The 24,784-nt window shown below is 36.6% G+C and overlaps 1 protein-coding gene across 3 annotated transcripts in view; it reads right to left on the bottom strand.

Moving 5' to 3' along the window:
- NAA16 (N-alpha-acetyltransferase 16, NatA auxiliary subunit) overlaps positions 1 to 24,784 on the bottom strand; it is a 66,530-nt gene that overhangs the window by 30,971 nt on the left and 10,775 nt on the right. For 2 of the 3 annotated variants that reach the window (XR_010130545.1, XM_031001377.3), the window contains exons 5-9: positions 22,724 to 22,858; positions 20,059 to 20,212; positions 17,083 to 17,202; positions 14,546 to 14,641; positions 9,167 to 9,273 (exon numbers count right to left, since the gene is read on the bottom strand). Coding sequence is in view for 2 of the 3 variants with exons in the window: in XM_031001377.3 (XP_030857237.3) it covers positions 9,167 to 9,273; positions 14,546 to 14,641; positions 17,083 to 17,202; positions 20,059 to 20,212; positions 22,724 to 22,858 (612 nt within the window). In the remaining variant the exon portion in view is untranslated. The remainder of the gene's footprint in view (positions 1 to 9,166; positions 9,274 to 14,545; positions 14,642 to 17,082; positions 17,203 to 20,058; positions 20,213 to 22,723; positions 22,859 to 24,784) is intronic. The other variant, XM_004054424.3, reaches the window with a different exon arrangement.

Genomic DNA, 24,784 nt, shown 5'->3' with positions numbered 1-24,784 from the left:
AGCAGAACAGAACATATTTTCACATAATGTATCTGATGAGAGACTTGTATCTAGAATATATTTTTAAAACTTCTGGCCCGGCGTGCTGGCTCACGCCTGTAATCCCAACACTTTGGAAGGGTGAGGTGAACAGATTGCTTGAGTCCAGGAATTTAAGACCAGCCTGGGCAAATGGTGAAACCCTGTCTCTATAAAAAATGAGCCAGGCACGGTAGCGCATGCCTACTGTAGTCCCAGATACTCAGGAAGTGGAGGTGGGAGGATCACCTGAGCCCAGGAGGTCAAGGTTGCAGTGAGGTGAGATCGCACCACTGTACTCCGGCCTGGGTGACAGAGTGAGACCCTGCCTCAAAAAAACAAACAACGAAAAAACCTAAAAAAAACCCCACAAAAACAAAACTTCCTTAAACTGAACAATAAAAAGAGAAATAACCCAATCTAAAAATGGGCAAAGAAAATGAATGACATTTCCCCAAAGAACATATACAAAGGCCAATAAGCACATAAAATACCAACGGTAATCAGGAAATGCAAAGCCAAACCTCAAGAAATTACCATTTCACACCCACTATGATGGCTATCATCAATAATAACAAGTGTTAATGAGGATGTGCAGAAATCAGAACCCTCATATACTGCTTGTGAGAATGGAAAATGGTGGAGGAACTCTGGAAAAAGAGTCTGACAGTTCCTTAAAAGTTTAAACATAGAGTTACCGTTTGACTCAGCAATTCCATTCCCAGATACACATCTAAGAGAAATGGAAGCATGTCTACACAAAAACTTGTACACCAAAGTTCACAGCAGCATTATTCAAAATAACCAAAAGGTAGAAACAATCAATGTGGTATATCCATAAAATGGAATGTTACTTGGTCATAAAAGGGAATGAAGTACTGATTCATGCTACAATTGCAGATAAAAATATTAAGTAAAAGAAGCCAGACCCAAAAAGACTATATATTAGATAAGTCCATTTATATAAAAGGTCCAGACTGGGAAATCCATAGACAGAAAGTAGGCTAATGGTTGCCTATAGCTGAGAGGGACGTGAAGGCTGTGAGAGAATTACAGCTAAAGGATATGGAGTCTCTTTTGGGGGATGACAAAATATTACATTGCAGTGATGATTGCACAACTCTGTGAATATACATTGAACTGTATACTTTTAATAGGCAAGTTTTATGATATATTAATTATATCTCAATAAAGCTGTTACCAAAACAAAAATACTGGTGGGGAAGTTACTGACATCTTGATGGTAGAGGCCAGGGAGTTTGCTAAACATCCTACAATGCATAGGACAGCCCTACATTACAAAGAATTATCTAGCCCAACACGTCAACAGTAAGATTCTTCGTTAGGAAGGCTGTCCTGTGCCTTGTGGAAGGTTTAGCAGCATCCCTGGCCTCCACACACTGGATGCCAGTAGCACACCTCACCTCACTGCAGTGACAATCAAAAACCTCTCCAGACATTGTAAAATGTCCCAAAGGGAAAAAATCCACTCCCCAACACCCTCATTAAGAAGTACTGCTCTAAAGAGGACTTTCCAAGATGGTTTTAAAACAACAGATGAACTTCCGCAACAGAAATAAAAATCACCAAATCTGGTTCCACTAAATTTTTAACATTTCCATGTGAAAACAAAAACAGAAAAACAAACACAAGACAGGAAATATTTCAGGCACACTGCTAGTGGGAATACAAATTGATGTTTACAACCTTGTGAAAAATGAATTTATCTGTGTTTATCAAGAACCACAAAAATGTTCATGTCCTTTACCCACTGAATGACTCTGAAAGAAGAAAATAATCCTAAGCAAAGCTAGTATAAAGATATTTAATAATAACTTGAAAAACCAAACAATGGAGGGATGGTTCTAAAAGGTTATGTAATAACTAAAAAGGATAATGAAGATTATATAACAACACAGTAAAAGCTTATGAAACTGCTGGGGCAGGGAGGTGGGTATAGGTTCACACCTACAATCTCAGCACTTTGGGAGGCCAAGGCAGGCAAATCTCTCGAGTCCAAGATTTTGAGACCAGCCTGGGCAACAGTGAGACCCCACCTCTATAAAAAAAATTTCTAGGCCGGGTGCAGTGGCTCACGCCTGTAATCCTAGCACTTTGGGAGGCCAAGGCGGGCAGACTGCCTGAGCTCAGGAGTTCGAGACCAGCCTGGGCAACATGGTAAAACCCCGTCTCTACTAAAATACAAAAAAATAAAATAAAATTAGCCGGGCATGGCGGTGTGTGCCTGTAGTCCCAGCTACTCGGGAGGCTGAGGCAGGAGAATCACTTGAACCCAGAGGTGGAGGTTGCAGTGAGCCGAGATGGTGCCACTGCACTCCAGCCTGGTGACAGAGCGAGACTCCAAACAAAAAAACCAAAAACAAAAACAAATTTTTAAAAAGAAACTGCTAGGGGGAAAACGAAGAACAAAATTTATGGTCAAAATGACTACAGCTGCATAGATACACCACAATTAAATTCACAGTAAAAAAAAAACTGTGAAAGGAATTACATTTAAAATGCTCTTAGAGCTAGGCGTGGTGGCTCACACCTGTAATCGCAGTGCATTGGGATTCTAAGGCAGGAGAATCACTTGAGCCCAGAAGTTTGAGATCAGCGTGAACAATACAGCAAGACCCCATCTCTACAAATTAAAAAATTAACTAGGCATCGTGGCACGCGTCTACTCAAGAGGCTGAGACGGAAGGATCACTTGAACCCAGGAAGTCAAGGCTACAGTGAGCTACGATTGGGCCATTCATTGCTCTCCAGCCTGAGAGATAGATCAAGATGCTATTTCACTTATTTATAAAACAAATAAATAAATGTGTAAATGCTCTTAAATTGTATAGTCATGTGGCAGTTTATAATTGGATTTTGTTTGGGCTTCCCTCCCATTTTTTAAGATCTTTCCTCTGTTTTCCAAATTTTTATATTGTAATTATAGCACTTTTTTGATGAAAAATTACTTCTAAACTTTTGTGCCAAGTTACTCAGCATTTTTACTATTTGAGAACATGGAAACTGATGGAAGAGTGCTACAAACACACAAATGCCAACAGAAAAGTGAGGAGATAAGATTCCTTATAAATATCATCAATGTGAAATGGTAACACACAACACACATTAGTTGTGTACCATATGAAATGGCTGGTCAAACACCTCACTCACTGTCCCACTGGACAACTTATCTATGGGCGTTACAGAAATAATTTGTTGGCATTATGACTCAGACCACCAGCAGACTATGGTACATATAAAATCTTCTCATTAAGCTGCTACAGATGTTGTGAATACTATGTTAGTTGTTTGTTTCTAGTTTTGATTTTTTATTATTGCTGTTATGCCAACTCGGGAACAGAAGGATTGAGACCCAATCAAAAAGATTACTAGGCAAGGTTCTTTATTCACACTTAGAAGAAATGGACACTATTCTATAGAGCCAGTAAGCAATTATTCATAATAAAAGTTTGGTCTGGGCCAGGCGCGATGGTTCACATCTGTAACCCTGGAACTTTGGGAGGCCAAGGATGGCGGATTGCTCGCGCTCAGGAGTTCGAGACCAGCCTGGGCAACACGATGAAACCCTGTCTCTACTAAACTACAAAAAATTAGCCAGGCATGGCAGTGTGCGCCTGTAGCCCCAGCTACTCGGGAGGCTGAGGCAGGAGGCTCGCTTGAACCTGGGAGGCGGAAGTTGCAGTGAGCCGAGAGCGTGCCACTGCACTCCGGCCTGGGCGGCAGAGCAAGACTCTGCCTCAAAAAAAAAAAAGAGAGAGAGGCCGGGTGCGGTGGCTCACGCCTGTAATCCCTGCATTTTGGGAGGCCGAGGCGGGCGGATCACAAGGTCAGAAGATTGAGACCATCCTGGCGAACACAGTGAAACTCCGTCTCTACTAAAAGTACAAAAAAATTAGCCAGGCATGGTAGCGGGCGCCTGTAGTCCCAGCTACTCGGGAGGCTGAGGCAGGAGAATGGCGTGAACCCAGGAGGTGGAGCTTGCAGTGAGCAGAGACTGCGCCACTGCACTCCAGCCTGGGCGACAGAGTGAGACTCCATCTCAAAAAAAAAAAAAAAAAAAGGTTTGGTCTGATACAATATGTGAGAGACTACAATACAAAGTGACAGATGAAAACATCTGTGCACTTCAAGTACTTAACAGTTATTCTCTAAAAGTAGGAGGTGTTCTTATTTTTTTCTTAGATAGGGTCTCAAGCCTGTGGCACAGGCTGGAGTGCAGTGGCCTGATCACAGGTCACTGCAACCTTGACCTCCAAGGCTCAAGAGATCCTCCCACCTCAGCCTTCTAAGTAGCTGGGAGTGCAGGTACATGCTACTATGACCAACTAATTGTCTTCATTTTTTGTAGAGACGGAGTCTTGTTATGTTGCCAGGCTTGTCTTGAACTCCTGATCTCAGGCGATCCTCCCACCTCAGCCTCCCAAAGTGCTGGATTACAGGCATGAGCCACCACGGCTAGCAAGTTGTCCCCTTTCTCTTGTAATCACTTGTAAGAAGAAAACAGTACATATTACCAGAACATTTAAAGTTGGTTATTACCTATAAATACACAACTGATATTTTCAATGAGATGATATCCACAAAAAATTAAGTTAGAAATATTCTTACCATTATCTTCAGTAAAAATGATACTATTTCAGTAAAGCATGAAAGATACTGGAATCCCTATGCTATATATAGCAAACTAAATATCCAGAACTTGAACTCATCGCTGTACCAAGCAGACCTAATAGACATCTACAGAACTCTCCACCCCAAATCAACAGAATATACACTCTTCTCAGCACCACATCGCACTTATTCTAAAATTGACCGCATAACTGGAAGTAAAGCACTCTTCAGCATTTCGTAAGAGAAAACATATCACAACAAACTGTCTCTCAGACCACAGTGCAATCAAATTAAAACTCAGGATTAAGAAACTCACTCAAGCTGGGTGCGGTGGCTCACGCCTGTAATCCCAGCACTTTGGGAGGCCGAGGCGGGTGTATCACGAGGTCAGGAGATCGAGACCACGGTGAAGCCCCGTCTCTACTAAAAAATACAAAAAAAATTAGTCGGGCACGGTGGCAGGCGTCTGCAGTCCCAGCTGATCTGGAGACTGAGGCAGGAGAATGGCGTGAACCCGGGAGGCGGAGCTTGCAGTGAGCCGAGATCCCACCACTGCACTCCAGCCTGGGCACGATGAGAGAGACTCCGTCTCGGGGGGGAAAAAAAAAAAAAAAAAAAAAAAACTCACTCAAAACCGCACAACTACATGGAAACTGAACAACCTGCTCCTGAATGACTACTGGGTAAATAACAAAATGAAGGCAGAAATAAAGATGTTCTTTGAAACCAGTGAGAACAAAGACAAAACATACCACAATCTCTGGGACACATTTAAAGCAGTGTGTAGAGGGAAATTTATAGCACTAAATACCCACAAGAAAAGCAGGAAAGATCTAAAATCGACACCTTAACATCACAATTAAAAGAACTAGAGAAGCAAGGGCAAACAAATTCAAAAGCTAGCAGAAGGCAATAACTAACTAAGATCAGAGGAGAACTGAAGGAAATACAGACACAAAAAACCCTTCAAAAAAAATCAATGAATCCAAGAGCTGGTTTTTTGAAAAGATCAACAAAATGGAGAGACCCCAAAGCCTCACTCAAAGACTGGCAATTTTTTTTAAGTACTTTTCAAAACAAGTAAGTAAATGTATATCATCTCAGCAAGTTATCTGTTATGGACAGGACACCTATATAATGGATAATAAGAAACAAAACAATATTAACTTTAACAAAATCTAACTTAAAAGGGATATAAATATATTTTTAGTAATATTTTATTCTTATTTATAAAAGACAAGAACACCTTGATATCAGAGTTTATAGAAGATTCTATTTCAACATTAAAGAAAGCTGGGAAAATGAGAATTTCTCCTTTTCTTCACCAAAGATTTCTCCAAAACCTCACTGACAAAAGTAAAATGAGTGCCATTTCAAATACCTACCTATGTTTTTAAAAACCTTATGGAACTTGGTCGGGCGCAGTGGCTCACGCCTGTAATCCCAGCACTTTAGGAGGCCAAAGTGGGTGAATCACTTAAGGCCAGAGTTTGAGACCAGCCTGGTCAACATCATGAAACCCTGTCTCTACTGAAAACACAAAAAATTAGCTGGGCATGGTGACAGGCACCTGTATTCCCAAGCTACTTGGGAGACTGAGGCAGGAGAATCGTTTGAACCCGGAAGGTGGAGGTTGCAGTGAGCCGAGATCGCGCCACTACACTCTAGCCCGGGCGACAGAGTGGGACTCCATCTCAAAAAAACAAAAACAAAACAAACAAACAAAAAAAAGTTATGGAATTTGTCTGACAACCACTCATTGCCTTCCACTCTACCCAAACTCTAGTTTGCCAAAAAAATTTAAATGCTGGAGACATTTAAGAAATACATTTCGGCCAGGCGCGGTGGCTCACGCCTGTAATCCCAGCACTTCAGGAGGCCGAGGCGGGCAGATCACCTGAGGTCAGGAGTTCAAGACCAACCTGACCAACGTGGAGAAACCCCATCTTTACTAAAAATACAAAATTAGCCGGGCGTGGTGGCACATGCCTGTAATCCCAGCTACTCGGGAGGCTGAGGCAGGAGATTTGCTTGAATTGGGAGGCAGAGGTTTCGGTGAGGCGAAATTATGCCATTGCACTCCAGCCTGGGCAACAAGAGCGAAACTCTGACTCAAAAATAAACAAACAAACAACAACAACAACAAAAACAAGAAATACATTTCTTGCAACTGTACTACATTCTAAACTAACTTCAAAAGACAATTTCATTTTCATGATACCAACATGAATTACTCTTTAATATTTGGAAACTTACAAACAATAGCTGTTTATCACACTTCACCTCCTTGAAATCCTTCCTCGAAAGTTAAAAATCCAGCTAACTACTAAAAACAGGTCTTACTGCTGGTTAGAAATGTGCAGTTTTTAAAATGGTTTCCTGGGGTGCAGTGCACACTGCTCAGGCGATGGGTGTACCAAAAATCTCAGAAATCACCACTAAAGAACTTATCCGTGTAACCAAACACCACCTACTCCCCAAAATCTATTGAAATAATTTTTTTGAAACTACAAAAAAAGTCAAACACAAAACTTACAAAATTTAATTGAAAAATAAATATTAAAAAATAAAATAAATAAAATGGTCTAATGAGTAAATCACAGATACATGTGGCCAAAATTATTTGAGAAACAGTTATTAGACTTGCAAATTTTTTCTCACTATACTAAATTCAGATAACTGGAGCTCAATTTTCTGCAGTTTAATTCATTTTGCAAACACACTTGGTCTTCTGGCATTTCTAATAAAATAGCATTCCTGTTGCTTGCTTTAAAATTAACACTAAAGAGATGGTTCCTATATGAATTAGTGTATTCTCAGTGCCTTATTCAAAAATATAATTTTCATGCTTTATATAAAATACCAAAAAAAAGTTTAGCATTTTTGTAATGGCAACTTTGGATCAATATTAGAAGAATTTTTAAAAAGTAAAAAGCCTATGCCTGTGAACAACACCCTGTGAAAGCCCCGTGATAGCTTAAGAGAAACAAATCCTTTAATGTCCACTGTAGTCAGTAGCTGCTGCAAGACTGTTATAAAAGAAGTACTCTAATTCACATACATTAAGATTTCTTTTTATTTCTGGCATTTCATCTAACCTTTCTTCTCTGTCACCCTCACCAAAAAGAACAAAAGAATTTTACCCAATGTTAAATAATCTAGAGAAATTATTGGCAGGCACCGGGTACATGTTTACACAGAAATCAATCACTATCTCTCAAAAAACTGACAGCAGAAACACTGCAGTCAAATAGACCATACAACAGACATTAAGGAATTGTAAGGGTTTTTTGTTTTTGCTTTTTTTTTTTTTTTTTTTAACATAAATGATGTTTTTTTCTAACTGGGTACTAGATATCATCAGTTGTTTCTTTTGTTTATGAAACCTGCTGCCACAGGTAGGAAAATGCCAATCAGCTATATCTATAACTGATGTTTCCAACATTGTATTATTCACAATTACTGCAAATTTACAAATTATTATGAATCAAAGCTAAATAAATACAACAGAAGCTTAACTAAAATTTTTTTGGCATTTCTAATAAAATCTTTTCCTGATCCAGTAGTAACTTTAAAAAACTGACTATAGAAAAGACAACAAGATTTTAGACTTTAATAAGAAGCAACACTTGGAAATAAAAGTATAACTTGCTTTCTATTAACTTTTAATTATCTTTCTAATTTAAGACCAAGATTTAAGTGCCTATTTTCGAAATTTTTTTTTTTTTGAGACGGAGTCTCGCTCTGTCACTCAGGCTGGAGTGCAGTGGCGCGATCTCGGCTCACTTCAAGCTCTGCCTCCCAGGTTCACACCATTCTCCTGCCTCAAGCTTCCGGCTAGCTGGGACTACAGGCGCCCGCCACCACGCCCGGCTAATTTTTTGTATTCTTAGCAGAGATGGGGTTTCACCGTGTTCGCCAGGATAGTCTCAATTTCCTGACCTCGTGATCTGCCTACCTCAGCCTCCCAAAGTGCTAGGATTACAGGCGTGAGCCACCACACCTGGCTTATTTTCTAATTTTAAAAAGCAGAAAGACAATTCTTTATTCAAGAACTAGCTAAACCTGTATTTATTAAAATGTAGCCTACTGATTAAACCTAGTAATTTGTACCAGTAATTTGACCAAATTGCATTTTACTGTTGCACTAACTCAATTATCCAAGCTCTAACTTTAAAAGCATGCATAACTAACTTAAAAATCCATAACTGTACCATAAAATAATAATCACGAAATAAATATATACCTTTGGTAACAATGTCAAATTTAAAATCCTACTAAAAAAAAGTATACCCATTAAAAATAAACAACCTTTATAATCTTAGTGCTTTCATAAACCCTTTACTTTGATATTACTTATACTACAGGCATGTAATTTCAGTACATTAGACTGAAAGTAAGGTAACATTACTGAAACGAAGAAAATGATTAAGTAATAGCACATTATTTACATGGACATCCTTCTACAATTTAGTAAAAAAGATTATAGCAAATCTGAATAAATACCAAATTTTACCTTTTCTGTATTGTAATATAAAGATTTCAAAGTAGTAAACAAGGGTGGGCAGCCTTTACTGAAGTTAACCCTCAGGAACTTATCCATTAGTTCTCTAAATCTTTCACCTAGAAACAAAAGCGTACTTTGTTATTCTTTGGTTCACGCAAACAATTCTTAAAATGATTTTCTAAATAAAAGTAAAGCTCCCTCAGAAGCAATTATGCTCCTATCCAATTTATAAACCCAAAAAGTCATAGTTTTAAGTAAAAGTTATCAACTATCCATTCTGAATTTAGCACAATATCAAATATCTTTCCTAATCTCTCACTGACTAGCACACTCAGTCTACAGCTCAAAACCCTGCAGATATGCATAAAGCACTCTGCAGCAGACTACTGTAACCAGCACTATATTCAAGTGATAGCCAAAAGATCTTTTTAAACACTAAGCTGGTGTTTACAAATGTTTTCCCAAATCAACTTGTCATTTACTTCAACACTCATTCATTCATTCATTCCACAATAATGTGTCAAGCACTTACTACATGCCAGGTACTGTTCTAGGTACTGGGGATATCGCAGTGATTAAAATTAAAAAAAAAAAATTTTTTTTAATAGAACTTAACATCTCAGTGAGTGAGACCAACAATAAAAGTAAAGTAAATTTATGTTAAGACATTAGACTGAGCCATCGGCATTCTAACATTACAACTAAAATAAATACCCTATTTGCAATATCAAGTAAATAATTCTTTCATTGCTAAACCCCAGAAATGATTTTTGTCATCACCTTTTGAAAGCAGAGAATATTCAAAGAATTTTAATTTTAAATACAAAGATACAAGAATTTTTTGACAGTATGGACTAATACATAAGGACACGGATTTACCTAATCATTTGGGGAAAAAAAAAAAACACATGTATGTCATGAATGATTTAGCCTCAAGTAAGATGACTGAAATGACCTCCTATGGTTTCTTAATGAATCACAACACTGCACAACAAAATCTAACAACCCAAAATGGTTATTTTTATTTGTTGTGACTATGTTGAACAAAACATGCATGCATACTCAATATAATTAGATGTCATAAAAAAATTTAACTCCATTAACTATAAAGATTGTATTCAGATAATCTCTAATCTCTTATTAGATCATACACAAAATACTGGTCTTTTGAAAAATCACAGATTACGAAGACAACATAAAACTTCATCCTGGGTTAAATTATACACCACTGCTTCTTTAAAAATCAAAAATCGTTTCAGAGACCGAACCTTTCCAGTAATTCCTCTGGTATACAACGAAATTAACAATATTGTGGTAGACAATAAGAGACGCTGTTTCTTAGAGGAATGCAGACTTCTCCACTTATTTGTGTGCAACCTTGGGCAAATAACTTGTCCATTAAAAACCTTAGTTTTATCACTGTAAAATGAAGGCAATACCATCACTGACCTCAAGAGTACATTTGTATGGCTCAAACGAGATAAGAATATAACAGTAAACAATGTCTTCCACGTAGTAATCACTCAATAAATGTCTCTTATCTTCTCTGATATCTGACAGTTTTTATATTTTAGAGTTAATATTTTTTTTTCTATTCTTGCAATCACCCGCTGAGAAAACAAGCCTTTTATCTTCATGGCAGAAGCCACTCTGAACTCCTCCTTGGTCAACTTTCTCAGTCTATTCAGATCATATTGACAAATTTGATTAGATTGTGCAGGTATGAAAAAGAATGGGGAAGCTCTTTAAGTGCTGATCCAGGACTAATCTCCAAATACGAGGTTAAGTGAAAAGAAAACCCAGGTGCGCAGCAATCCATCAATCCATGTTACTGCACTTTTGCAAAAAGCACAGTGGGGGGGGTAAACAAATCTCCCACACATATTTTGGCTCACACATACACAATGTATTTGTAGAAGAATACACCATCAGCTGATCACAATGGATGTCTTCAGGAAAGTAAACTTAGTTGCCAGGGGACAGACAAGAAAAAGACTTCACTTATAAACTCTTTTTACCTAATTTGCAACTGTGTGAATGCATCACCTAAACAAGAAGCCTACACAGCTACCCAACTGCTCAGTCACATACCATATCCCCAGATTACTTATTATTTATCCATCTCATTTTTTCCATCAATTATTATGTGCCTGTTTAGTATTACTGCTCACAAAACAGGTTACCTGAATAATTCTCATCTAGATACATTAGCATGATGTCCCCAAAACATGACGTCCGTATTTACATGAATTCCTAAAATAATCAGTGTAAACAGCAAGAATAGACTGTTTCTTATTCACTGGAAATCCATTCTAAATAATGGAGCAAAATTTAATTAGTATTCTATGTTTAATACTCTGGATTATTTCCTTCCCTCTCTCTACCCTTCAGCCAGTGCATAATGGAACATGATGAACTGATTATTTTGAAAAGCAGCTTTATCCCTTCATTATTTTTAGAGTGCTTAATATTTTCAGGTGTTAGAAAATTTCCTTATTGTTCTGTAGGTATGAAACCCTTTTATCTAAAAAATGGAAAGGCTTTTTCAAAACTTTCACCTTGCATTCTCAAGATGCATCATGTTTCTTGAGGAAGATCTTACTGCTTTTGATAATGCCAAGATGGCTTTCTAATTGCACATAAAAGCACTTCTAGACAGGCAAAAAAATCATGAAATATTCGGCTTTGCACAGAGAAAATTAAGTATTTGCATAATTTTATATATATTCACTGGAGCTTTGTAAATACACATTTGTCAGAACCTCAAAGCAGTGATGACCTTGAAAGCCTATGCCATCAGACCCCTCCACTGAGACCTGTTTTATAAAAAGATTTTTATGGCATTTCAAAGACAGCATGTCCTAGAGAGTCTAGGATGGTTCCACTTTAACCTAAATCACACTTTACAATAAAAAAAACCTCTAAGCTCTTCCAGTAAAAATATATTTCCTACCCTATACTGCCACATATTGAGGGCTTTTAGTAAACTTTTATTGTCTATGGAAATAAATGTAGGCAGTATAAACCTGAAGCCCCATGTTCCAAATGAGAAAAAGAGAACAAAGAAGTCTTGCTCGTAATCTTAAAGCTAAGCGAGGTTTCTTTCTTTCCTAAGAAGCATATGAATGTATTTTGAAGCTCCTAAGGAAATATTCCCCCCACACACAATATATTGTGAAACACAAAATATACCTTGAGACCAATAAAAGGAGAAGTCAGAAACTAAAGACCACATATGGTATGATTCCATTTATTTGAAATGTCCAAAAACAGACAAATCCATAGGTACAGAAAGTAGATTTGTGGTTGCCAGGTGCTGTGGTTGAGGGGTGACAGGGAGTGAAATAGGTATGGGGTTTCTTTTTGGGGTCATGAAAAATTTCTGAAAGCAGACAGAGATGATGGTTGCACAACATGATTAATATACTAAAACACTGAATTGCGCACACTTTTTAAAAGTGAGTTTTACGGTATATGAATCATATTTCAAAAAGCTATTATTTTTTAAAACAAAGAGGAGAAGGAAGAAATACAGAAATGTAAGCCTAAGCATCCTCCACAAGACACTTTTATTAGGGAAAATACTCCTCACTACGCATATACTCCCATCTTTGACATTCACAAAGTGTATATTAAAAGCTCTGAGAAGTCCTGTAGAAACCTGATAGCTGTGTCTAACCCAGTTTCCCAAACTTACTTGGCTGAAGAACAGCAAAAGCACACTAACACCCTCCCCACCAAGCCTATTAATATCCACTTGGACTTAATGTTCCGTGGAAAACATTAGAGAAATCTGCTCTCTGTATTCTACAAAATCAAAACCAAAAAAATGGAGGATCAGAAGAACACACTCTTCATATGTGGAATTGAAATGCAATAGTATAAAATGAATTTTTAAAATCAATTTCTATCTACTGTCTAATCAAATACATTTCTAAAAGGTATTTCACAAGTCAGTCAACTAAAAATTTTTAATTTTCATCAATATTTTGGTAAAAATAAACTTACAACCCAAGTATTTAAACAAATATTTGCCACTATGAGAACAGAAAATAAACTCCTCGCCTCTCCAGAATACTTTTAAGTTGTATTAGCTTTCTAGACTCTGACTTGTGTCAAAAGAAATACCAGAAGTCCCAATATACAATTCATAATCTATAGCACTTACAACTAAAAATAAAGACTTCAACAAAAACACATAATTTTTTAAAAACTCAACAAAGATATTAGCTACCTGAAGAGCTAATATACTGTCTACGTCCTATGTAGCTCAAAAGTAAATGAGTTCAGCTACATACAATAACTCGACTCAAGGTCACGAATATACTATTGTACAATAAAAGCAAATCACAGAATATACACCGGAGTACTCCTATTTATATAAAGTACAAAAGCTGTTTTTGTTTTCAGGAATACAAAATACATGGAGCTCTAAAAATAAAAGTAATGGCAAGAGAAAAAGCAAAACTCGGGAAAGTGGTTAACTCTGAGGGAATGATGATGTTCTGTTCTTAAAACACCATGGTGGGTGCAAACAGCTCACAACTATTTCTTTGAATTTATGCTCAAAAAAGAAGATAAAAACTTCAAAACTATAGCTTGAGCCCAGGGGTTTGAGGCTACAGTGATTGCGCCACTGCACTCCAGCTCCAGCCTGGTAACAGAGCAAGATCTTGTCTCGGAAACAAAAACAAAAACACAAAAACTTCAAAACTTTTACCACTCAAATCATGATACCACATATAATTTGTCACTAATTATAGGGAATTTACCCTCTAAATACGGTGCTTTTTAAAAAGTCACATTAAGAAAAGCAGTTTTTCTACCAATACATATTATTTATATATATTTAGGCAGTACATGATATTTTGTTGCATACAGAGAACATGTAACGATCAAGTCAGGGTATTTAGGGTACCTATCGCCTCGATTACTTATCATTTCTATGTGTTGCGAACATTTCAAGTCCTCTCTTTTGCTATCCTGAAATATACAGTATATTGCTGTTAACTACAGTCCCCTTACTCTGCAAACACTGAAACTTATTCCTTCTATCTAACTGTATGTTTGTACCCATTAACCAACCTCTCTTCATCTCCCCCACACACTCCCCTTGCCAGCTCTGATATCTATCATTCTTTCTACCTCTATGAGATCAACTTAAGAAAAGCAGTTTTATATTTATATAGATAACTTCAAATATTAAAATCAACATTTAACTACACATTGAAGTATCACACTCTTAACATATAAACTCATAACTGTTCACTCCCAACTCCAAGACTGCTGTAAACATAAACTCTATACCAGAAACACGTTTCTAAAATATAAATAACACTGAGTAATTCTGACAAATAATTAATATTATAAAAGACATCTTAATATTACCTGGGACAAGAGTCAAAGGTAATCTTCTGGGTGTAATTGCTTTGGGGTGCTGCTTACTAATTTCTTCATAAATCTGAAGCCTCTCTTCTAAAGTGCCTATTATCAGTAAATATGGGTGAGATTCATAGCATCAAAAGTTTTATCCATGGTAAAATGCTAACAAACTTCTAAAATTTTGTTATAAATAAAACTGCATTAACAATATTAAAGCTGCTTTCAATTTTGGTAAAAATGACATTTAAAACTCTGTGGTGGCAAAATACTATAATCAGTTAAGTCACTGTTTTAAACTCATCTCCAGAAAAATCCAAAACTTCTCTCATTGCAAGATTCTAAATACAACCCAAATCACATATACAAGCCATCACAGACTCAAGATATGCTGCACTTCTCTATATTCCTTTAGCATACAACTCATGGAAAAGAAAATCTTTTTATAACGTAGGTCTAATAACATATCCTATGTAAACACGCTGAATCAAAGAAACCTACATATATCCCCATAAAAGCCTATAATGTCTGTTGATTAGGCTCAAAGGAGCAACAGTTTTAGGATTACGATTGCAAATGTTTAAAATATAAAAAGATAAACTAAACTTCCATGTTAACTTTAACACTTAAAATCTTCAATGAAACTCCATTATCCTTCCAAAAGATATAAATTACACTTCTAACAGAAAGTTGTATCTTCCCACCCAAGAGACACCTAATTTTATAGTACCACATAAAGGATGTATCTATACATAAACTACATGTTACTCTGAAACAACAATAAGCAAGCAAATAGGATCTGGGTATAGTTTATCTTTCTAAAATAATATCCTGCATAATTCACAAAGAGAGATTTATAAGCAATAAGATAATTTATAGTGGAATTTTAAGAAAAAGCAAACAAACCTGTTTTTGAACTATAAAGTTTTAAGTAGATTTTAATCCAAATTCTGTGGTCTAAACCACAGAAAAATAACTATCCTAAGAATAACCCTGGGTGCTAGCAGACAAGGTATCTCTGTAGTAAATGTAGTTTATAAGTATTGATATTCAAGATTAATATCAAGCATCAAGATTGTAAACACCACATTTGAAGAGGTGTGATCTCGTTTAGACGCATTCCTTCCCCCAGTAATATGTTTTGGAGCTCCAATGTGGTTGGATTTTAAGACCAAGGATATGTGGGGGGGGAACAAAAAAAAAAACCTCGCTCTCTGTTAATGATTTGGAGACTTCACAAAATATTAAAGAACCTTATACTAACACATAAATGAACTACATATAAGTATTTTAAAAATACTCTCATGTTCGTGCCTAATCTTAGGGAACGACAAGCGCCAAGTATGAAAAAAAAAAAAAATTCTCCACTACCCTAGATATAACAAGCCGTATAAATCCTACTTAAAGTCACAAGTTGGAGCTCCAGAACTTACCACGGGGAAGGAAAGGTCGTAAGTTACCTAAAACAATAAAGTAGTGTAATTAGTTTTGTAATCAATACATTTTATAGTAACCAAGAATCCTGACATATGGAACATATTATTCATTTTAGTAAAACATGAAAATATTTTTATAAATCGTAATGTTACTAGTTTAAAGAAAAATCATAGTTAACCCATGTTTTCAGCCTTCACACATATGAGCTTTGCTGTTTTCTTCAGATTATTACTTTAATCAATATTGTGATTTTAATCATTTTCTTAAACTAAATTTTTAACAATTTGTAGTGTTAAATTTTAAACATAAAAAGAACACCAGAATTAATTAATACCAGTGAGGATACAACAATTAAACTTTTCTTGTAGCTTATACTACTATAAATGAATGTGAGTAGCTACCTATTTACCAAACTTTTTAAATTTAAAAATTCTAAAAAAAAAAAAAAATCTGCTGTTTCAACATCTTTGAGCCAACTTCATAATTATTTCAGGAATATATTTATTCATGAGTAAATATGATTTTAGGAATATTAACAGTTCCTGCCAACACTTAATTATGAAAATATTACAAAAATCTTGGACTGACACTAGAGTTCTGAAAAGGGTCAAAGTTACCAAATTTCAAAGGAAGATATGTAACATTTTGCTCTACACAAATTAGCCTAGTTTGAAATCAAAGCAAATATCCTCAACAATAATTATTTGGCCCAATTCTTATATTTAGAGGTTGAGGGTAATGAATCTCTAATGATTTTAAAATATTAAATAGTTACAACACTTCCCAGAAAGGGAATGCTCATTTTCTTTCCCATGTCCCTACTCTAAATTGGTATTTTTTTTTGTTTTGGTTTGGCTTTGTTTTATTTTTGCCTCACCTTCCAATACCATCACAGGTAAGGGTCAAGGAACCTAACATATCTGCAATCACTTACACTTAAGTGTAACTATTTGAATTCATTTTTACTCCCATGTTTAACCTATAATTTTACTAAATGGAAAAATGAGTACTAATGCTAAAATTATTTGTTCCCAAGTATTATTACAACTTTACATTTTATTATACTTCAATCAGTAGTTATGAGAAAAAGGAGAAAAATCATCACATACTAATTTGTAGAGCTTTTTCCAAGCCTTCATAATAACACCAATTTTCTGCATTCCGATCAATCAAGTTTTTGAACACTTCACTGGCTTCTTTTAATCTTCCCAATTTCAACAGTATTTCCCCTGAAATTAAGTTTAAAGACATATTCATTTTAAACATTAAATATCTATCTGACCCCAGGGACTTCACTAAACATTATCAGTAAACAGATGGTTAAAAAGACAGAACTCTGTATGCTTCCCCTTCGGGCATGTTGCAGTTTATGTAACGAAGCATAGCTTTCCTTCAGAAGTGAACCTTCATTTGTACCTTTATTTTTGGCTCCCTCTTACACTCCAAACAAATACATAGGACATTAATTTGTTAGTAAAAAAACTTGCATTACACACATCTTATACTCTTTGAAATAAGACACACACAAACACATCAAAATTAGATTGGCAAATAATGCTAGTGAAACATTCCTATCTTCCTACTACAAGATTTAAATATATCTTTCCTATCAGTTCATATATTAATTCTCCACTCAATTCTCATTGTTTCAAGGTCACTAAAACTGGAGAAGTTTAACTCAGTGAAATTATAACACTAAACACCACTTTATAACAGGAAACCACACAAGCCATGTTCATGTACAGGTCAGCTCAGCGGGTTGGTAAAAGGTCAAATCCTTTTACTAAGCCACACAAATTAAGAGGTGGTGTGGAGAATGAGGTCCCAGACCTCTCAAATACGATGGAAACACACCTAATCCAAGACAAAGGGGAGATTCTCAAAAATGAACATACCTCAGCTTCCTGCCCTCAAGATTACCCATTCCCCAAACAATCTATTTCAAACAACCCTTTAAAATGTCTTCAAGTCATACTATTTCTCCTTTCATCATGTTGGAGGAGGCAGTATATTATAGCAGGTCTTATGTACTATATTTTTTACTATTTTTATATCATATATCACTCAAACTCCAGAATAAGACTGAACTAGGAATAATTACCAACTCCACCACTAACTAGTTTTGTGACGTGGAGAAAGTGGGTAGTCAGCACACTGCCTGTCACAAAATGAATACATATAAATGTCTGCTACTTAAAACTTTAAACATGCCCCATTCCTCCACGATTATCTTCTGGCCAATTTTTACCCTGCTTATCCCAGATATAATAGACAACAGCGTATTTTTCATTTCAAAAAACATCTGTTATTTGCTACTACCATGAAGCAAAGGTTATTACTAGAGGAATGCATTCACGGTGTATACTAACTTGAATTAATTTCACTGTACCATATTTACTTTTCAAAAACTGCATTCCCTATTTGTTTTTATTTTGAAGATTAAATAATCGAACCTAACTGCATTCCCTATTTTTTTTTTTTAAGATTAAATAATCTCACATATGGATTATATTGAATGCATTTCCTATTGATGCTACAGGACAAATACTAAAGAGAAACAGCAACCTGAGTTAAGATTTAATCAGGAAATGACAATAATATTTCAGAAAGGAAAATAATTGCCTTTTTTCCTCTTTGCTACCATCAATAAGTAACAGAACAAGATAGAAACCAGAATATTTAATTATTTACCCATATTTTATCAATAACTTTTAAAAGTGTCATTAATATGAATTACAATAAAAACTAAATCACTCATGTACTATACATTAACCAGAAAGACTATAGTAGTTAAAAGTAAGACGCTTATGAAAAGGTATGGGAAAAAGAACATACACTACTAAGTGAAAGAAGCCAATCTTTCTCAGGCAAGAGATGATTTGGCAAAAATAAAGCCAATCTGAAAAGGCTACATACCGTATGATTCCAACTATATGATATTTTGGAAATGGCAAAACTATGTAGAGGGTAAAAAGATCAGTGGTTGCCAGGGGTTTGCAGGAGTGAGGGATGGAAAGGTGAAACAAAGGATGTTTAGGGCAGTGAAACTACATTGAATACTACTACAGTGGTGAATACATGTCATTATACATTTGTCAAAACCCATAGAGCATGACAGTGGGAAAGGCTGTGGGTATACAGGGATATATGGGAACTCTCTGCACCTTTTTCTAGATTTTACTGTGAACCTAAAACTGTCCTGAAAATGTCTATTTTTTAGAAAAAAGTAAGGGCTCTAAAGTCAGGGGATGTGTTGATGTGCTTGGAAACTATAACTCTACCACTTAAAAAGCTGGATGACTTTGGGCAAGTCCTTAACCTCTCTAAGCCTCAGTCTCTTCCACTATAAAATGGGGTTAATAAATAGCATCCATCTTAAAAGTGCTAAAAAATTAAATGAAATAAAGCAATTTAAGCAATTACCATACTCAAATAGAAGAAGAGTTTTAAAATCTACATTAGCTATTATTTTTATTAAGAGCTTCAGACTTCAGAGGTCCTACAACCGTATGGAACTTTAGTTCTAAACTATTATTTTAGCTGGACATTCAATTTAATACAATATTGCTCAGGGAAAGGGAATTAATGAGCAAAGCTCTGTGAAAATTTTTGTTTGACCCCTTGTTGATGAATGCTGTTAAAACTATAGGGATCCTGTCTTCATAATTAGCCCATAATGAAAATAAATGACCTTTGTGTTCATGATGATCCCAGTATCATCAGTTATGGTTCTCACTGTATTTAATTAACTATATATGGATATACAGAGATACATATTCAATATGAAGGCAGTGTAATGTACTGCTTAAGGGAATGAAATCTGGATTCAAATCCAGCACTCTCCAGTTTACTAAACTGTATGATTTGGGGCTACTCAATCTCTCCGTTCCCCCATCTCCAAAATAGATATAATAACTACAACATAGGGTTGTTATGAGGATTAAACTAGTTAATAATGGCTTAATAATAGTGTTTGGAACCTTGCCAGATACATAACAACTGTTACGTAAGACTTAGGAGAGAATAAAATATATAGTTTTTTTGTTTTCTGTTTGAGGCTATTAAAAAAAGGCAAGCCAACTTACCTTTAATTTCTTCCACCAAAAGTTTATCACATATTTGTTTCTCATATGTTTCTATATGTTCCAAAGATTCCTGAAACAGATCTGCCTCTCTCATCACTTGATTCTGGTATAATATCAGTTCACTATATTCATAATCTATTTTGTTTGGAGGAACCTGAAAAAAAATGACCAAATTACTTTATTTGTATAATTATATAAAGCAGTTACAGACCTTTAATTAAACTGCCTTCTCAGGAGAGTCATTCACATAAACAAGAAAGCAACCCACAAGCAGATACAAACAGAAGAGTGATTAATAACACAAAAAATGAATGCATTATTTAAAACAAATAATAGGGTGGGACTTCTGTCTATTCCCAAGTGACACAGGTCAAGAAATCCTACATACAAATATAAAAATGGTTGAAATACTATAGAATCTACAAAAAAAAAAAAAAACCTACTAGAGTTAATAAAAGTGTTCACCAAGGTCACAGAATAAAATATCAATGAAGACAAATCAATTACAGGTATACCTTGGAGATATTGTGGGTTTGGTTCCAGACCACCACAATAAAGTGAGTGACACAATTTTATGGTTTCCCAGTGCATGTAAGTTCCGTTGGCCAGGCACGGTGGCGCACATCTGTAACCCCAGGTCTTTGGGAGGCTGAGGTGGGTGGATTACCTGAGGTCAGGAATTCAAAACAACCTGTCCAACATGGTGAAACACCATCTCTACTAAAATACAAAATTAGCCTGGCGTGGTGGCACATGCCTGTAATCCCAGCTACTCAGGAAGCTGAGGCAGAAGAATCGCTTAAGCCCGGAAGTGGAGGTTGCAGTGAGCTAAGATTGCGCCACTGCACTCCAGCCTGGGCAACAAGAGTGAAACTCAGTCTCAAAAAAAAAAAAAAAAAACTAAACTAAAAAAGTTATATTAACACTACACTATAGTCTATTAACCATGCAGCAGCATTATGTCTTAAAAAAAAAAAAAAAACAACATTGTCAGGCACAGTGGTATACCTGTAGTCCCAGCTAGCCTCCTGCCTCAGTCTCTGGAGCAGTCCTAGCTAGGAGTTCAAGTCCTAGTCGTAGCCTAAGAGTTCAAGACTGTAGCGCATAGCCACAGCACTTCTGCCTGGGCAACACATCAGATCCTGCCTCTAGAAAAAAAGTAAAGAAAAAAAAAAAACAGAAATTGGCCGGGCACGGTGGCTCATACCTGTAATCCCAGCACTTTGGGAGGCAGAGGCAGGTGGATCACAAGGTCAGGAGGTTGAGACCAGCCTGGCCAACATGATGAAACCCCGTCTCTACTAAAAATACAAAACTTAGCCAGACCCAGTGGTGGGGGCCTGTAATCCCAGCTACTCGGGAGGCTGAGGCAGGGTAATTGCTTGAACCTGGTAGGTGGAGGTTGCAGTAAGCCGAGATTGCACCCCTGAACTCTAGCCTGGGCGATAGATCAAGACTGTCTCAACAAAAAAAAAAAAAAGAAAAGAAAGAAAGAAAGAAATTGCAAACACCTAAATCTAACCATCAAAATGTCATAATTTTGTGTTTAAAGGAAAGTTTTTTATCAAGTCCACCAAATGTGATACAGTACTATCTTTTGGTCAGAACTTGATTCTTGGATAAAAACAAAGAACCAGTCTAATCAATTCTCTGGTGTGAGGTAAAAAGCTAAAAACCTAAGTAAAGACGGTGGCCTTACTACAAAGTTTATTTCCTCCCTTAAGAGAGTAAAAATAGCAGATTAAAAAATATAAAAACCCATAAATAGAAGATACTAAAGATTTCAAAAAATTTCTAGAAAACAGAATGCAAAGGAGGAGTAAGTGAAATAGGATGGAAGAAGCTCAAGTCTAGAGTATCCATAAAGAGGAAATTACTACAGAGAATGCCTATCTGTCCTGGAAAACTCCAGACAGGGTCAAGATTATGAAATGACAGATAAACAGAGGAGTGGAAAAGAGACTCAAGGTTGGGGGATTAACTCTAAGTGAAGTGACTCAATCCACACCATCTCCATCAACTTGCAGCTGAATCCACATGTAGAATATTCTCCATTGAAACGTGGAGGCAGGTGTGGTGGCTCATGCCTGTAATCCCAGCACTTCAGGAAGACGAGGCAGGATGATCATTTGAGCCCAGGAGTTCGAGACCAGCCTGGACAACATCGCAAGACCCCGTCTCTTAAAAAAAAAAAAAAAATGGCCGGGCGCGGTGGCTCACGCCTGTAATCCCAGCACTTTGGGAGGCCGAGGTGGGCGGATCACGAGGTCGGAAGATCGAGACCATCCTGGCTAACACAGTGAAACTCTGTCTCTACTAAAAAAAATAGAAAAAATTAGCCGGGCATGGTGGCGAGTGCCTGTAGTCCCAGCTACTCTGGAGGCTGAGGCAGGAGAATGGCTTGAACCCGGGAGGCGGAGCTTGCAGTGAGCCGAGATCGCGCCACTGCACTCCAGCCTGGGGGACAGAGCGAGACTCCGTCTCAAAAAAAAAAAAAAAAAAAAGAGAGAAAAATAATCCTACATTTTAACTGTTTCCAATTACGTCAAAAAGTTTTCCCGTTTTCCATAGGTTTCAAATACTTTAATTCACATTTGAGAGAAGGGACAATTTAGAAGTCAACTACTCCGTTTGTGAAGGTAGAAGGAAACATTAAAATTCTTACTTGCTGTGTTTGTCTAAATTCTTCCAACAGTTTTAGGGCCATATCATAATCTTTCAGCAAATGGTATGCAATAGCATATCCAATCCAGGAGGCACGCTGTGTGGGGCGCAACTGAAGAAGCTGGTATCTTGTCTCCTAAAAAAAAAGTTTTAACTTGCTAAATATTCTCTAAAACATTACTTCATCAGTTTTAAGAAAACAAGCTAACCTTTAACACATTTCTAATGAACTATATCAACAAAGATCAGTTTCAGAATAAAATAGAAGTACTTTTTATGTTTCCTACCTAAAACACTAAAGTTCTAGAATACCCTGTAATACTCACTGTGAGGCTGTCATTGAAACATCTTTGGGGCCCATGCCTTTGGACTGCCTTATTAAATTACATTTAAATAATGAGAATTTTTTTTTTTTTTGGTAACTAAATATTCTGTAAGAAGACTAAGATGGTTTTTTATTAAACTACATTTTGCTACTTATAAAACTATTATATGAATTACATGTATTTACAGTGTAAATACATTGTAATAATTGGCCAGACACAGGACAGACACAGCCAGGCAAAACACCCAAACATCTGATTATCCCTTATTTTTACTGTTGCTTGTCATTCCCAAATCCTTTATTAAAGTCTAGGTCAGTATTATTTTCTCTGCCAACTCTTGGCATTACCCTGGGCAAATGCAACACTAATGTGTATCACCCATCCCACAACCTATCCCCTAAGTCCCAAGATTTTCTAATCTTTAATGATTTTCTCCTCCACCCCATTCAGAGGCCCACTCCCACAGCCACACCCTAGAAGTTACTGCCACCCAGAAATCATAAATTTAGGTATCTCACTCTCTACCCACAGCTCCCATGCTGCCAACACTATCATTTGATGACATTCCTACCCTTGTTCTTTGACATCACCAGTGTCTGTACTGCCTGGGTCCTTCACACTTTCACCACCAGCTCTCCTTTTTTTCTTTTAGAGACAGAGTCTCCCTATTGTTGCCCAGGCTGGACTAAACTCCTGGGCTCAAGCGATCCTCCTACATCAGCCTCTCAAGTAGCCAGGACTAAGACACATAATACCAAGCCTAGCTCTCTTTTAATTTACTTCACAATCCACTTTAGCAACCATTGTTTTGCCAATATTCTTAATTTCTATGCCTCATTCCTAAAGATAACTGATTTTAACTCCAACCACATCTAAGCTGCTAAACACAGCTGAAGAAAAAAATACACGCTTTGAAGAGTGGTGCCATTATTATTATAGTAAGTTCAGCAGAGCCCTTAAAGTGGCTGCAAAAATCTAGGCATGGAGTATGAGGGCTTATATGGCAGTAGAGGGCAAAAGTAAGAAGTATATAAATAATGTATTTAAAGAAAACTGTTAGAACCTAGTGACCTCCTTCTCATAAGTAAGTAAGAGAATTCCATGTTGGACATACTGATTCTAGGATACGAAGTGGACTACGCACATGGAGATATCCAGGAGAGAGTTGAAGATGCAAATCTGAAGAGGTCTCAACTACAGAAAGACTGATTTATGGCAACCCTTCTCACATTTTTAAAATATTTACTAACCAATAATTTTTAAAAGCTACTTTTATGTTTAGGTTTCCATTATAAAAGCCTTATTAGTTTATCAAATTTGTAAATATCAAACCCACAAATAATCTAGTACAGCAGCTGCACATAGATATTCCAGTTAAACAGTTATGGCCAGGCGTAGTGGCTCATGCCTGTAATCCCAGAACTTTGGGAGGGTGAGGTGGGAAGATCACTGGAGCCTAGGAGTTCAAGACTAGCCTCGGTAACATAGCAAGACCTTGTCTCTAATTTTTAAATAATTAATGAATTAAGAATGTTTTAAAAACCAGTTTTTTTTGTTTTTTGAGAAAAAGTCTTGCTCTCTTGCCCAGGCTGGAGTGCAGTAGCATAATCATGGCTCACTGCAGCCTCAACTCTTAGGTTCAAGGGATCCTCCTGCCTCAACATCCTGGATAGCTGGGACTGCAGGTGTAAACTACCATACCGGGCTAATTTTCTTATTTGTAGAGACGGAGTCTG

The sequence above is a fragment of the Gorilla gorilla genome, chromosome 14 (assembly GCF_029281585.2).
Source record: "Gorilla gorilla gorilla isolate KB3781 chromosome 14, NHGRI_mGorGor1-v2.1_pri, whole genome shotgun sequence".
NCBI lineage: Eukaryota > Metazoa > Chordata > Mammalia > Primates > Hominidae > Gorilla > Gorilla gorilla.
The sequence above is the reverse complement of the archived record's forward strand: the minus strand, read 5'-3'. Positions and strand labels throughout refer to the sequence as shown.